This window comes from Terrapene carolina, unplaced genomic scaffold (assembly GCF_002925995.2).
Source record: "Terrapene carolina triunguis isolate 2854851 unplaced genomic scaffold, T_m_triunguis-2.0 Scaffold32447, whole genome shotgun sequence".
Classification (NCBI taxonomy): Eukaryota; Metazoa; Chordata; order Testudines; family Emydidae; genus Terrapene; species Terrapene triunguis.
Window position 1 is genome coordinate 5,740 of NW_020696798.1, and position 16,455 is coordinate 22,194.

The 16,455-nt window shown below is 52.5% G+C and overlaps 1 protein-coding gene across 1 annotated transcript; it reads left to right on the plus strand.

The window, feature by feature from the left end:
* Positions 1-7,164: 7,164 nt before the first annotated feature.
* On the plus strand, positions 7,165-15,729 carry LOC112119533 (C-type lectin domain family 2 member D-like). The gene is made up of 5 exons (XM_029914157.1): positions 7,165-9,928; positions 10,851-10,967; positions 12,428-12,612; positions 14,240-14,343; positions 14,583-15,729. Exons 1-5 carry the CDS (start codon positions 9,742-9,744, stop codon positions 14,710-14,712), a joined length of 723 nt encoding a protein of 240 aa, XP_029770017.1. The 5' UTR covers positions 7,165-9,741; the 3' UTR covers positions 14,713-15,729.
* Positions 15,730-16,455: the final 726 nt, after the last annotated feature.

Genomic DNA, 16,455 nt, shown 5'->3' on the forward strand with positions numbered 1-16,455 from the left:
CTTAGAATGCGTCTACTGGGAAGAATAGCTCTGTGCATTGGTTTATTTTTGCTGCACTCATCGTGATGGCATGTGAGATTTTTATATAGTTGCAAAATCCACCCTGGAATGTCATCCTCTCCAAACGGAGGAGTAGGAAACCTGGGTGTCCCCCTGGAGAGTGCCCAGGGATTCAGAGAGCAGTGCCTGGTGCAGGGCAGCGGAGGATGGAGGAGAGGCTGAGGGATGGGGCCGGGGAGGTAAGGAGAGAGCAGGGGAAGGAATGGAATGCTAAACTGTATTTCACTGTCCTATCACTAGGTGGCACCGTGTGTAACATATCTTATTGACGCTAACCTCCGCCATCCCCGGCCGGGTATTAAAGGCATCTATGGAAAACACATTTCTGGTTTCTCTCTCTCTAAAGGAAGCTCTGTAGCCCATCCGGAGCTGACGCCTAACTTGCTAGGAGCAGCCCCATGCCCTGCCAAGTACAAGGTGTCTGTGATGGGGCAGAGAGCTGGGCTGAGAGGAGAGGAAAGGGGACAGTGCTGAGGGGAGGTTGAGAAGAAATGGGCCTTCCTTCCCCACCCCACACCCAAAGAATCCCATGACTTTGAAGCCATCGTGAATTCTCGCGTACCTTTGTCTCATGATGGTTTTTTTGCCCAAGACGATGACTGATGCTGCGGCGGGTCAGCTGGGCTGGGGGATGGAAATATCAACCCCCCGCCCAAATCAAAGCCCCCTCCTCCAACCCTGCATCCCGTCAACCCATGTTGCCTCCCCCAAAGGCCAATCTGTGTCCCCTCCCCTGCTCCGATTCCCAGGCCTCCAGCATTCCTGACGACAGCTGTAATATGTGTGTGGTTTAACTAGGGGCATGTGAATAATCTGGGAGCAACCTAAAATAAATTCTCTTTTAAATCCCCTGTGACTGATACGGGGGCCACTGTGCTGACTGGCCCATGTGTTTTCCATTTTAGGTCATTGAGAGCCTGGGTATCAGTTTGATTAAAGCTGTTCCAGGATCGCCAGCCAGCCACACCGCAGCGCTGCAGAAACCAGAGAGGGGCCGGTACAAAATGCAGCCCCTGTCTGGAGAAAAACACTCAGGCCCGGAGCTGCACGGGGACGTAGGCGATGTGACACCGAGCGTCCCAACGCCTAACTTTTCGGTGCCTAGAAAACCACAGGAACAACCTGGCGATCCACCAAGCCCGAGTTAGCTGCCTCGGCTCCCTGTACGATATACGGGGAGAAAGGGGCACCTAGGAATGGGATCAACAAAAGCCAGGGTGTTAGGTGGGTAGCTGCCTAGGCCAGTCCATGGGCGATGCTGACCCCCCGCCCCTCACGCAGTTAGGCGCCCACGTCTGGGTGGCTGAGTGGCGTCTATAACCGGGTCTGACCCAGTACGGTAGCTCTTGTCTTAACCCCGCTCTGGAATCTGCTCGCTTAGGTTCCAAAGTGGTGTGAGAATGAGTTAGACACCATCTGTGCTCCACAAAGCCCAGAGGAGAAGGCGTACCTTTCAGCCTGGGCAAGGCACTCACCTGGGATGTGGGGGATCTAGATCCAGAGAAAGGATTGGAGCAGAGTTCTCCTATCCTTCAGGTGGGTGCTCAAGCTATGGGATATTCTTTAGGGCTCCCGTGGGGTATGTCTACACTGGAATAAAAGATGTGAGGCACAGCTGTGCCTGGCCAGGCTTGTGGGGCTCAAAGCTGACCCCTTGAGTGGGGAGAGTCCTTGAGCCCAGGGTCCAGTCCAAGCCTAAATGTCACAGGTTTGCAGCCCGAGCCCAAGTCGGCTGACCTGGACCAGACCCAGGGGTTTAATTGCAGTGTAGACGTACCCTTGGTTTCTTCTATTGCAATTATTCCACACCATATAATTACTGAAAGAGTCACAGGGGAGGAGGAGACAGAGAGCAAGAGATGGTGAGAATGTGTCTGTAGCCTGGTGGTAGGGCGCTCACATGTGAGATCGAAGACCTACATTCTAATCCCCCTGCTCCAATGACTCGTCAATTATTTATCCAATCGAGTGCAATTAAGGCTGCACTGAGCTGGAAATAGGGTGACCAGACAGCAAATGTGAAAAATCGGGACGGGGGTGAGGGGTAATAGGAGCCTATATAAGAAAAAGACCCAAAAATTGGGACTGTCCCTATAAAATCGGGACATCTGGTCACCCTAGCTGGAAATAACCATACAGACATTGTAATGGCCACGCCGGTCAATGAGAACCAACCAGTAGAGGTGCCGGGGCTATGAATTGCCGAGCCTGAAGGAGCCAGGGCCCAGCCTTGGCACACATTAAGCAGTGGACCCAACCTTCCTCTGGGAATAGAATTTAAAAGACCAACAGGCGTCATGTTGACGCAAATGCAGGTTCTCCATGTGCTGATTGAACTCATGATTAAATTGGGGGATTTAAATCACGCCTCCCTGGTTTAGTCAGTTTCAACACTTGTAGCATAAAGGGAGGCACCTGTGTTTTGCTCTAGGTGCCTCCCTTTTGTAGTACACCATTATACAAAGAGACTGTGCTAGGCCCTGCCTTCCCCCGGTCATTAGCAGAAATCATAACCCAGCAGCTGAGCGTAGCACGCTCACAGGTGATATAAAGCCAAGTTAGCAAAAATCAGGCTGTGAGCAGAAGTCAGGCCTTGCTACAAAACCTGCCTGCTTGCAAGCTCACAGAACCTGGCCAGAACAGGACTGGTGCTGCAAAAACACAACCATGTCTAGGTACTCAGTATTCATGTAAACACATTCAGAAGTGTCATGCCAGATACAAGGTCATGGGGTAAACACACTCCCAGAAGGTGATATGGGGACACACTGACCCCCTCAGAAAGATAAGGTCAGCGTGATGGATACAGATCTCTTGAGCAAACCAACATGTACAAGGTGAAGGTAAAAACAACGAGGAGTCCTTGTGGCACCTTAGAGACTAGCAAATTTATTTGGGCATAAGCTTTATGCCCAAATACATTTGTTAGTCTCCAAGGTGCCACAAGGTGAAGGTAGTAACTGACCATGTCAGAGAGTGGTAACTAGCCATGTCAGTGGGGCAATATGTAACTTGTTTGTATTCATGTATAAAGAAGGGTTTCAGAGGAGGGTGTCTTTGTCCGGCCAAGGGGGAAATGTAAAATCCCGCCATTCACTGAGTCGAGTCCATTCTCATGGGCATCCATGTCTCAGTATTCCCATTAAGTCAGCCAGGTGCTATTACGGGGCTTCGTTGACAGTAAACCCAGCCGGGAGCCTTCGCTATGGAACCGAGTCTGTGGTCTTTTTGGGCCGTTCGATCGAGGTCGGCTGCGCACCCGCGCAGAGCTGGGACAGCACGCACCGAGAACACGCCGTCCGCCAATGACTGACTACGCCAAATGGCAAATAAACAGAACCCAGCCTTCATCCTCGCTTTATATCTCTTGCTTTTTTAAGCCAATTCACTGATTTGGAGTTGGCTCAGTTCCAGCCCATCTGTAGGTGCTGAGCACATTGGCGAATCAGGCTAAAAGGGTGATACATTTGCAGACAGCACCTGAATCAGTAACGTGAGATCCAGAGGGGTTTTCATCCTGCTCTCGCTGCCGGTATCAGCCCAGCTGTCTCTAAGGAGTTGTTACTGACGCATCCAAGCCGCAAAGTCTGTTGTTCCCAATCCCTGCTGAGACCTTGGGCGGGTTCGTTGTATTTACAGTGTCTATTTAACTATCACACAGGAGGGGAGCAACCAGTCCAGTTCATATAACTACACACTGTGCATCAGCTGTGGAAGCCGGGATGTGGGGAGGAGGGGGGGTTAGAGAGACCCATGGGAGGAGGAAAGGTTTGTGTTGTGTTGTGTTGGTTGGAGCTGCCTGTTGCCAGCTCAGAGGTGGCACATATAGGGTGACAAACTGCGCCCCAGCACAATTTGCCACTGGCAGCAAATACTGACATCTTGCTATTAGTGTTGCTGGCCTGTCACAGTTTGCTACCCCACATCTTTCTTCGTCTCCTGGTCCAGGGCTAGGAACAGCGCTTAATTTGTGCCAGGGCTGACCCCCGGCACCTCTCGACTTGGCAGTTCATAGCCCCGGCACCTCTGGGCTTGGCAGTTCATAGCCCCAGCACCTCTGGGCTTGGCAGTTCATAGCCCCGGCACCTCTGGGCTTGGCAGTTCATAGCCCCGGCACCTCTCGACTTGGCAGTTCAGAGCCCCGGCACCTCTGGGCTTGGCAGTTCATAGCCCCAGCACCTCTGGGCTTGGCAGTTCATAGCCCCGGCACCTCTCGACTTGGCAGTTCAGAGCCCCGGCACCTCTGGGCTTGCTGCATCAGTTATGAAAGTGGGGGGGAAAAAAGAGTCCTGGCACCTCTTTCACTACAACTTAAGCACTGGCTTGTAAACTGTGCTGCGAAGCAGTTTATAACACAACCCCGGCGCCGCTGTGTGGGGTCTCTGGCTGAGTTCAGCGCGGGTTGGGTCTTTACACATCGCGGTCTCTCTGGTGATAATTCCCCCTGTGGGTTTTATCCTGAGTGTGAGTTCATCCGTAAACAAGGAGTGTAAGTTCATACAATGTCACAGTCACCTAGAATGACAGATTTGTGACGCACGCCTGCTTGGTGTGGCACACTGTCCCACCATAGCATCAGCCAGCCAATGCACCACTTGTAACGCCGACAGACCCCCCGTCGGCGTCAGCTAGCGTCAGCCAGCCAATGCACCACTTGTAACGCCGACAGACCCCCCGACGGCGGCAGCTGGGAACAAACCTGGGACTTCTAGAGCTTAATGCACGAGCCTCTACTGCATGAGCTAAAAGACGCATCTCTCTTGGCTAACACTGTAGCAGGCTCATCGATCGCTAGCGGGTCTAGCTGCCACTAGAGGGGGACAGAGCGCCACACCAAGCTGGCCTGGGTTACGTATGGACGGGGAAAGGTACAAGGAGACAGACTGAATTAGTCCAAAGAAAAAGATCTGCTGATACAATTCAAGGACTGGGTTTAAATCATGCCTGGTCCACACAAAGCGTGACGCAACGTTGGTGTGTTGGAACCTAGGCCTAATTGGTGACCAAAATAACCCATTCCGCCCACCACGCCCCTGTGAGGGCCTTAATGAAAGAGACTTTGAGGAGAAAAATTGGCTCCTGCAGTGACCGTCACCATGGTGACTGCCCTGACTGCCCCATCGTCTCCTGGGACCCCCGACCTTCTGTGTCCTACTTCTGAGCGACGTCCTGCCCTGACCAGACCGGGCCAGAGAGAGGGACCCGGATAACGTCGGCACTTTCAGCTGAATCCCAAACACCACCCTGGGATGAAACGGGATCGGACTTTAACAGCAACAACAGCAGCTCCAACCCATCTCAACTAACTTCTCTCTTCTGCAAAAGGGTATGTATCGCCGTCTGTGATACCATCTAAGGGGCTGTCAGACCAGGGGGAGGGGCTCAGTGGAAGGGAACAAGCGGAATTGTTACCACAGAGACTTACAAGGGTTGATACTTTACATTCCAAAGGCTTGGACGGTTTTTCCTTCTTTGTCTTTATCTTTAATAAAAGGTTAGGAGGAGGATTAGTAGTGGGGGTTGCCATGGGGCTGAGCAGGCTGAAGTCTCCATGTACCAAACCCCAGAGCTTGTTTGAAACTGTTCAGAGCTGGGCAGTGACTGGGGTATGTTAATCCTTTTGGTCCATATGTTCCTTCTAAATCATACAACCTCTCTCACCTCCTCCCCCTGGGTCCCCCTGATGTGCCAGTACCTGCCTCATCACAAGACAGGGTGGGGGGTGTGAAATCCGGCTTCACTGAAGTCACTCTTACGGACTTCCATGGATTTCACTCAGGGAGTGTAAAGGTGCCTTACATTTAAAATCACTTTAACTGCCCCTCCTCTCCCTGCCCCCTGCCCCCCGCACAGGGCGGGAGTCGCTGTGAATGAAGAGCTGCTCTGCGCTAGAAGAATTCTGTCGCTCTAAGTACCATGACTGGGGCTGTGAAATATTTTTTAGCACAATAATTACACTGGTGCAGCTCTTGGTGTGGACAGTGGGTTATCCTGGTAATGGTGGATTAGCCACTGGGCCAACGGGGCCCTGGCCAATTGCGGGCCCCCCAGAAATATGGGTGCCTTCACCCTCTCTGCCCAGCGCTCCTGCCAGGGAGCAAAGTTGGGGTGCAGCAGCCCACACTCCCTGGCAGGAGCGCCAGATGTGGGGGGGAGAAGCCCCCCTGCCCTGACCCTGCTCCCTGGCAGGAGTGCCAGACGGGCACAGGGGGGCAAGCCCCCGTGCCCTGACCCTGCTTCCCGGCAGGAGTACCAGAGGGGGGTCGGAGGGGCCTCCATCTGTTCTGGCCAAGGGCCCCACAAAACAGTGATCTGCCTCTGTATAAAGGTGCCCTGCACCTCTACAGCATGTTCCCTTCCTGCCTGGGGATCTCGGTACCAATCTGAGCCCCTTTATCCCAGTACAGCCCCATGCACACCAGGGAGCCGACCAGGACCCTGAGAGCTGCAGGACCCTGCAGTGCAGGCAGGCCCAAGGTCAGCGCAGCCTGCAGGGTTCAGCCCCAGGGGAAATCTGTCCCCAAACTGTGTTACCTGTGGGGACTAGATTCAGTCACTAGTGTCCTTTAGCCCGGCCTGACCTGCCTGCCTCAGTGACCCTCGGGGAGCTCGCTGGCCCCACAGAGTCTGTTGGCTCGGATCCCTGGCAGAGCTCGGCTTCCTGCCCCCCGGGGCGTGTTTCTGAAGGAGGGTGCAAGGCAGGGCAGCTGGTTGGTTAGTTTCTGTTTCACTCTCCCTGGGAACTGATCAGAGGGAGGAGCTGCGGGGTCTGTGTATCACTCGCCTGCTCCTATAAAGGAGAGACCAGAACCAGGACTGGAGCGCTGCGTGTCCCACACCCTGTGCGATCGGAATTAACCCTTTCCTCGCTGTGTGTCCTGCCGGGAGCTGGGGGGCTGCGGCTCAGGTGAGCTGCGAGGGGCAGGGGTGTGGGTGGGTGTGTCTGCATGGGGAGCTGTCCTGGGGATCGGGCTGCCTCCATACGGTCTCCCCTGCTTTGTCCCTACGAATCCAGCTCATTTGCCCCGCGGGTCTGTGCGGGGCTGGTTGCGGGGGGGCTCCTATGGGGCGGGGGGTGCTGGGGACAGGGGCAGTGATGCCCTGGGCAGGCCCCAGTGACCAGCCTGGGATGTGTCCGCCCTGCAAAGCCAGGTGGATTGCATTGGCTGGTGTGTGTGTGTGTGTGTGTGTGTGTGTGTGTGTGTGTGTGTGTGTGTGTGTGTGTGTGAGAGAGAGGATGTCCTATGTGGTTTGCAAATGACATTCACCACCATCAGCAGAGCCTGGATCCTGTGAGCAGCGGTGGACAAATGCCCCCTGGGGCAGATGGGTGCTGTGAGGAGGGTGGGCTGCTCCTTTCATTGTGCAGGGGGAATCTAAAATCTAAGACTAATGCTGCGTTCCTTATTCTGGTAACTTCTTGCTGACCGGTGGAAGAAAACGAGTGTCTACACTGCACAGTAAACCCAGTTCTGACCCAGGTTTGAGCCCAAACCCCTTTTTGTCCACACACAGATCAGTCTGACTCAGGTCCGTGAGCACTCAGGACCCGGGTCCTAGGACCCTGCTGGGATGTGGGTCTGAGCCTGTGTCCTGTTGTGGGGAGAGGGGCGGGGCAGGCTGGCTCAATTCTGTCTTGATCACAACAGAACACAGTGTGGACACAGATCCAGCTGTAGACCAGTCAGAAGGTTTGTGTGGTGTGGACCATTAGCATGGCTGGGAGACCCAAGGACAGCAATTGTAAGCCCTGGTTTGCAGTGCAGTGTGGATGCTCCCACATGGGCTTGGACACAGTCCCCGAGCCTGGGTCCCACAGAACTGGGTTTACAATGCAGTGTAGACAGACCTCTAGTGATTCATTGGCATCAGCCCAGGCCAGGTGGGTTGGTGGTGATGCAAGTGGATACCAGTGAGAGGAGAATTCTAATCCTGTGGCATTTTATACCCCACTGGGCAGGTGACAGCGATGGTCCAAGGTGCTGGATAGGGGAGAAATGGGCTCCCTGTATGAGCACAGGAGACTCTTACTGGGGAAACGGCTGCATTTTCTGTCTCCTGGATCCCTGCCCTTGTAGCATTTTATGACACACAGTGGGACTATCGGGCAATTCCCAGCTGGCTGCAGTAGCCGTTACCCCCCTCCCCCATTACCCAACTGCTCTGCTAATACCCAACAGGAGCTGTGAGAGGAGGGGGCTGTTTAGCTGCCTTTTATTGATTCACTGATGGAGCTGTTTATTGTCTGAGTGAAATGACATTTCATTTCCACTAGGGGGCCCGTGTCATTTTGCAGCAGCTCTCTCAAAAGCCCTATCAGAACCACGCCCCTGACTTGAAAAGGCGGCAAATTCAAATCTTAGGAAATACATTTTCACACAAGGCACAGCTAACCTGTGGAACTCACTGCCACAAGATCTCCTTGGTCAATCTTCCTTTCTGACTCCTGATAAGTTCTTGGCGTTTATAGGGATAATGGGACCATCCAGAGTTACAACCGTCAATATTACACAATAACCTGGAGTGGGAAGGGCTCTAAGTGACAAGGTATAAGCCCAGCTTCTAACCAATGGGGGTGAGGGAAGAATCTCTCCCTGGGGCAGGTTATTCCATCACGGTCCAGTACAGGGGTGTCCTGCCCCTGCCGCTGAAGCAGCTGGTGCTGGCTGCTGTTGGAGTCGCGCCCTTCAGATCTGCTGAGCTGGCAGCTCTGCTGCTGTCACAGGGCTCAGCTGGGAATCTGTGTCTGCTGCTCTCCCAGTCCCTGTCCTGCCAGGGGCGCAGGGACTTCATGGGGCATCCCCCAAGGGCAGAAAGCAGGAACTGCCCCCCCCCCCGCAAAATTCCAGGCACTCCAATTAAACCATAACGACTTCTTGTAAACTATTTGCATAAGGGGAAGCAAATTCATTCCTGCCTATTCAGGTGTGGCTGTAACAACTGTATAAACAGACATCACCAATCAGAGCTGGGGATCTGACCCCATTGACTCCCATGGAACTATGGCTAATTTCACCAGCTGTGGGTCTGGGGTCAGTGATTTCAATGGAGCTGCCCCAATTCACACCTGCAGCCGGGGATCTGGCCCCACTCTCTCTACATGGAACTGACCCCAGTCCAGCACCTGCCTCCATGTGTTTGTCAAGTGCTTTGGGATCCTTCAGATGCAAATCCCTGTAGAGAAACCAGGGCAGTCCTAGCACTGCCAGCTCTAACCAACCCTGCTGTGCAGGGCTGTGGCTGGGCAGATAAACACCGACACAAGCCAGCCCGAGTAACCTGACAATTCTCTCCACAGGCAAACCTCAAACCCAGACCCCACGGGATGGGACGCCAGTGAAAAGACACAGAACAAGGATGATTCAGCGACCTGGAGTTGATTTGGTCAGCGCCTGCTAAGGCCTGGTTGACCCTGGGGATAAAAGCAGTGCCAAGGATACCTTTGAAACAGTTCATTCGAACACAGCTCAGACCCAGCCTGGCTGGTCGGGGTATTCGGACAAAACTCACCATCAAATTATATTTGAAAGGAGTTTTTCCTGATCACCCCACGTAGCCAAACCGCGCCTGAGCTGTAATCGAGTGAGCTGCTTTGAAGATCTCCTTACGAAGGGTTTTGCTGGCACCGCCAGACCCACTGTGAACAGGGCCGTAGTTACCGCTGGCTGCAGAAAGGTGAACATGTCGCCTGTTTTGGAGTCCGCAATTCTTTCGGAGACAGAAAAGATGTTGAACGGGTCATATCCCACTGAGAAGATGAAGCCAGATCCACTCCTGGCCTCCCAGGAAACCCAAATGAAACCAAACGGAACAACTCATGTGCCCATCCCCCCACAGGGTGGAAAGAGCAGCAAAATCTGCCCTACAGGTACAGATGCCTCTTCGGGGTCTTCTTACACTTTAACTCAGTGAGGACCTTTATCGCCCTCTAGTGGCCAGTCCATGTAAAAGACACTTAAGTCAGCCACGGCCTCTCTGCCCTGCTTCAGTCCCTGCATAAAAGCAACAGAGGGTCCTGTGGCACCTTTAAGACTAACAGATGTATTGGAGTATAAGCTTTCGTGGGTGAACGCCCACTTCTTCAGATGCAAGTGGGTATTCACCCACGAAAGCTTATGCTCCAATACATCTGTTAGTCTTAAAGGTGCCACAGGACTCTCTCTTGCTTTTTACAGATCCAGACTAACACGGCTACCCCTCTGATACTTGAGTCCCTGCATAGTCACCCCAATTCCTCCATCAGTACTAGACGGGCTGGTCAAATTTCCATCAACATCTTCCGGGTGGAAAATGCTTTTTTGAACAAGACAGATTTTTTCCCCACAACTCTTTTTGCTCAGAAGTTTTCTGAGTTTCAAATGGAAACAATGCCAATCTTCATTTCTAATGGGAAGGTTTTTGTTTGGGGGCGGAATTTTGTGTTTGAAGTAGGAAAAGAATCAATTTTTATTTTAAATGTTGCAGTGTGCCAACCCCCCTCCCCCATCCTCTCCCCTTTTAGATAAACACTTTCACTGGAAACAGTTTGAAGGTGCATGGGAAAACCCTGAAAACCTCCAATTGAAACCCAAGTTTTTCTGATTTTTTTTTTTTTTTTTTTTTTTTTTAAGTTGAAAGGTCTTTCCCCTCTCCTCAATTTGGAATGAAAATTTTCACTTCCTGCTCTGTATATTTCTCTATTTGCAAAATATCCCCTGTTTTTAATCGAGCTCCAGCTGATGCTGTTAATCAGGGCCCAGCCCTCCCTGCTCTAGCAGCAATGCGAGGATTAATGGCTTTTCCTATTACAGGTTTGCTGTCTGGGTTGAAACCACGGGCACGTCGCTGGGCAGTTCCGAGTGTGGTTCTCAATCTCATACTGAGCATCACCATCATCATCCTCATCATCGTCCTCATGGCACTGTCAGGTGAGTGTGGAGCCTGCACTGACCCCGTCTCTGCACCTTACACTCAGTGCTGGAAATGTCACAATCCCCCCAACTTCTCCCCCCCCCCTCGCCCACCCCTGCTTCAACAGTCACATCAGAATCTGCTGAGCCCGGGGCGTTTCTGTGGGGCCTCCTCCACCCCCAGTGTCCGGCTCCCACTGACTGTTGGCTCGCTCTGCCCTGTCACCCCAACACACCTGGTGACCCAGGGCTGTGAGTCACTGTGTCACCCCCCTGCCTGCAGCGGGAGGGAGCCGTACCTGTGCCCGGCTGGCCGTTGGCTCCCTGACCCCACCAGCCTGTCAGCCCCACAAGCCCTCTCCTCCCAGCTAGGCCAGCCCTGGCTTTGCCCTGCAGGTAACAATAGCTGCACCCCAGCCCCTGCGTTCCTTTGCAGCGCTCCCCTGTGACATCCAGCCCTGACACTGGCTCCTCACAGAAATCCCAGATCCTCTGCCCCCAGAGGTGCACCGTGCCCCCATTTACCAGTATTACCATAAACCACCACTCCTGTATCTCACACAGCCCTTGGGAGCATGGCTAATAAAACAAGAGAAGGTTTGTCTAGGAAAGAAAAAAGATTTAACTAGAAACGAGAGAATGAGATGGGAACAAATGGTAACAACACAAAACAAAATCACAAAACATGAACCTGGGTCTACACTCACCGTTCCTGTCTAATGAAGCCGCTTTCCCTCAAGTCCAGTGTTTTGCCAAGCTGGCCGGTTTCACAGGCACCTGGATCCAAGTCTTCCTGAAAGCCACCCTGCTCCTCCTCAGTGAATGGATCCAGAGGGTCTTTTCCCTTCCTCTGGTATATTCAAACAGAGATAACAGCACCACCTGGTGTCTGGTTGCCTCTATTCTATACCTAGCATCTCACCTGTAGGTGCACAGGGGGTAACAGCGCCACCTGGTGTCTGGTTGCCTCTATTCTATACCTAGCATCTCACCTGTAGGTGCACAGGGGGTAACAGCGCCACCTGGTGGCTGTTTATAATTATCTCATTGGTTGGTTGATACCATATGAGGCCTCACCCACTGGTCTTTTTTGAGAGCACAGTTTTGTGCCAAGAACACACTGCTCTGGTATTGCTTCCCCCACAGACCAGCCCTGCCATGCAGAAGCCAAAGTGCCTGACGTGCAGGTGCAATCAGGTGTCTCACTGGCAGTGTCTGTGTCTGCAGTTAACTGGGGCCCCAGCAAAGGAGACCAGGGCTGATAAGGTGGCTCCAAATTCACAGCTGGCGTTGTTGTGGGGAGCTGGTGGGTGACGCTGGCCTCTCCCTGTTGAAAAGGGGAACGTGTCAAGGCACAAACTCAGCTTTGCATGGTGTGTGTGCACGGTGTTCTGTGTTGTGGTGTCACTGGGGGCTTGTTCCCTTGGCTACAGCGGGCGAAGGGTAAATCTCTTACCCTGTTACTTTCTCATCTCCAGCAAAGATATCTGAGCCGTATCCAGCTGGTCCTGCCTTCCCAGTGACCGCCTGCCCAGACGGCTGGATCAGATACCTGGGGAAATGTTACTATTTCTCACAGGCTGAAGCAAACTGGACCAACAGCCAGAGCCACTGCTCTGCCCTCGGTGCCTCCCTGGCTGTGATTGACACCCAGCAGGAAATGGTGAGACCCAGATTCTGGGCTGCACAGGGTGGGGGTGGCAAAGGCGGCTTTATGCTGGGCTTGTCCTGGGGGTGGGATGGCCCCAGATGCTGCTTGAATTTAGGACAACTTCCCACAGCCACTTATACAACTAGAGCTCTGAGTGCTCCACCCACACTCCATCCTCCCCCTGTTCACCGGGAATTGAGACGGAGCAGTGTGGGGCTAATGTGCCGACCCTCTGCTCCAGGGGAATTCCCAGCAGGGAAATCTAGATGCTTTCCAGCCCTTTTATGTGACGGGAGCAGCATTGCCAACCCAGGCATCTAAAAATCAGCAGTCAGGACCCCCAAACCATGAGATTGACTGTAAGATAACAGCTTCCAGGGCTTCTCATTTGTTTTCTGGTGTCGTAGCTTTTAGGGGTCACATTTTCAAGTTTTTCTCTGCAACCACAAGGGTTAGAAACTTATAAAAGACGAGAGTCTCTTGTAATCACCTGACTCCAGGAGCTGGGGTGTTAAGAAAAGCACCAAACAGCATGAGACTCAGTAAAATCACAGGCTTTGGTCAGAATGCAGGAGTGCCAAAGGCCTGGAATGCAGCTGAGAGCGGAGCCAGATGGCTGCTAACTACCGGAGCTGGTTGAAAATCAGAATTTCCAGCCTATGGGAAATTCAGGATAACAACAATTGTCAAAATCTCGAAATCAGGCCAAAAAGCTGAAATAACTCAACTTTTAACTTTCCTTTCAGTTCCAGAAATATGTGACAATGCCTGGTTTTGATGTTTGATCAAACCAACTTCTTTTGACACTCACAGATCAAAACAGTTTGATTTGTTAAAGCAAATCAAAACATTTTGTTTCAGTATGGTTCAGAATTGAACAGCAGCTGTGGTTCCTCCTGGGAGTTCTGGTTTGGGTGCCTTCCGCCCCCTTTTGTGTGCTGAGATCCCGGGTTGAACTACATCTCCCATGATACACAGTAGTGGTGCAGCCAATAGGGAAACCATTTTGCATTATAGGAGATGTAGTCTGGGGGAGACCAGCCCATAGTAGAGGAAGATGGAGGTGTGAGGCCCAAACTATAATTCCCATGAGGCACTCTGGTAGTTCAGCTGGCTACAGACTAATGCTGAACTGACCCAAAACACAATCATTGCTCAGTGGAAAATGGAAAAATTTCAGCAAAATCGACATTTACCTTTGGAAAAGTTCATTTTTGCAGGAAACACATTTTCTGTCACAGAAATATTTTGATGGAAAATCTCCAGCCAGCTCCACGAAATACACTAGACTAGTCTTAGCATGATGTCTACACATGGCCTGACTTCCCCGCAGTTCATGGAGTGGACGGGTGCTGCCTTTGAGTCTGGCTTGTTATTTCTTCGTGTAGCATTCCCAGCCTGGACCCCCTGCCCAGCCCCCTGTGTAGTAACTCAGCGAATTAAGTGTAGGGTGACCACACAGCAAATGTGAAAAATTGGGACGGGGGTGGGGAGTAATAGGAGCCTATATAAGAAAAAGACCCCAAAATCGGGACTGTCCCTATAAAATCAGGACGTTTGGGCACCCTAATCAAGTGCAGGTTGTAGAGGGCCCAGAAAAGGTGTGTGATGCATATTTACTTTTATTTTTCTAACAAAGAATTTCGTGATGCGCTATAAAGACCCCCCCAACTATTGGATCGGCCTCCAGAGGGAACTGAACCAGCCTTGGAAATGGATCAATGGCACCGAATTCAACAACTGGTGAGTCCCTCTGAGTTCTATTAACTCAGTGAATGATGCAGCTCACATGTAAAACAGGACACTGGCCTTGTGGCTGAGGCCTGGGCTGTGATTTAGGAAATCTGGTTCAATTCCTGGTTTTACCCCAGGTTTGCTGTGACCTTTGGGCAAATTGCTTGGAGCCAGCTTATGGCAGCTAGGTGAAGCTGCTTTCATAGTTTTGTTGGATTTATTATTATTATTATTTGTTGCTCTTGCAGGTTTCCAATAGCAGGACGAGGCCCGTGTGCTTTTCTGAACAGAGGCGATGTTTCCAGTTCAGGCTGCTCCAGCGACGGACGCTGGATCTGCAGCAAACCAGTGCAGAAACTAGAAGGCCGAGCAAAGTGACTGACCTGGATGAGTCGGGCCTTGTCCTTTCAATAGGGCTGTCCCAAGCTGCCTCAGCACGTGGGGGACTGGATGGGGCTGGTGAAGTGGGACATCCCCAGCAGCAAGGAAGGGAGACGCTTGCTGAAAGACATCAGGTAGCTCCTCCCCTGGGAGCATCTGGCACCCATTGGCCCATTTGGGAGTGTGGGGTGCTCCAGGGATTTAACCTGGAGGCCACATAATGTGAGTCTTTTATGGCTCCATTCCAGCAGCCCCACCCTGTATTTGGAGTTGGACTCACGGGACGGGGTGAGACTCCGTGGCCCTCCCAGGCTGAGGGCAGCCCCTGTGTTCAGGTTTAATAACATTTGGAGCCTGCCACTTAAAATCCATCCATGGGCCTGAGCTTACTTTGCCACTGCGTCCTCATCAGTGTTCCTTCTCCGGCCAACATGCAGCTACCCCCGGCCTGAGTGAACCCCTCGTAACCAGACAGCAGCACCCCAACAAGCGGACAGATGGAACATACAGTAGCCATAAGATAGGACATGGCAGTTGTTTGTACTTCACAAGCAGCAGGGTGTGACAAGTTGGCAGCCAGGCCTGCTGGGAAAGGAAACGTGTAGAAAAGCCCAGGCTCTGTCTCTGGCACAGAGAAGGAATCTTTTGACTTGGAAACTGGAAGGGGAGCAGCCAAACCTGCAGCGTCCTGCCTGCCAGAGGCCCCAGGCAGGAACCAGAGAAGAGCTGGGGCTAGACTGATCTGCCCGAGACTGGCTCGGGAGGTGCTGTGGCCCCTGCAGCCACGGAGTGAAGGGGCCGGGGTGAACCCTGCAGCCTGGGGGAAGGACTCGAACTCCTGCTGTAAGGCGAGGAAGGGTGCTTTGCAAGCCCTGCTGTGAGGGCTTCGGGAGTGTGAAGAGGCACCGTGGACAAGAGAGGGGGTGTGTGTGTGTGTGTGTGTGTGTGTGTGTGTGTGAATTTTTATAATAAACCAGCTCCCAGAAGGGAAATTTTTCTTTTGTAAACCTTAAACCCTCATGTCAATGGCTCCTCCCACCCCAGCAGGGAAACTGAGGCAGCAATTGCATCCTGCCAACAGGGCTGTAAGCGCCCCTCCCTCCAAGCACTAATGAACTGACACCAGTGTGTGTGTCTCTCTCTCCTTTTTCTGCCCGATCCTCCTCATCTTTCCCTCTGCCTGCCAAGGGGGGATGTTCTCTAGGGGAAGGGCTCGCCACTCACTAGGGCAGGGGTTCTCAAACTGGGGGTTGGGACCCCTCAGGGGGTCACAAGGTTATTACATGGGGAGTCACAAGCTGTCAGCCTCCACCCCAAACCCTGCTTTGCCTCCAGCATTTATAATGGTGTTAAATATATAAAAAAGTGGTTTTAATTTATAAGGGGGGGGTCGCACTCTGAGGCTTGCTGTGTGAAAGGGCTCACCAGTAATAAAGGTTTGAGAACCACTGCACTAGGGGAAGGGCTTTTCCCTGGTCTCTGCCTATAAAGGGCAGGGCTCAGCCTGATGTCTCTTCACTGGGAAAGAACGGGTCTGTCATGAGCACAGTGGAATGTGTGTGTGAGAGAGAGATCAAAGAGCCGGGCTGGTCTCTGTCTGGCCATGCACAATCCCCAGGAACCATTACGGATAGACAAACTTCAAGCAGTTACACACGTACCCTCACCACCATGCTAAGCATCAGGTATGACATCAGCAGTTAGAGGCTCCAGCTGAGATCAGGGCCCCGTTGTGCCGGG

Excerpts from the sequence above, each read along its gene's own strand:
- LOC112119533 (XM_029914157.1), top strand. The coding sequence starts at position 9,742 with ATGTCGCCTGTTTTGGAGTCCGCAATTCTTTCGGAGACAGAAAAGATG. Across the intron at positions 10,968-12,427 it reads CGTCCTCATGGCACTGTCAG|CAAAGATATCTGAGCCGTAT; the intron begins GTGAGTGTGGAG and ends TCTCATCTCCAG. Across the intron at positions 12,613-14,239 it reads TTGACACCCAGCAGGAAATG|AATTTCGTGATGCGCTATAA; the intron begins GTGAGACCCAGA and ends TTTCTAACAAAG.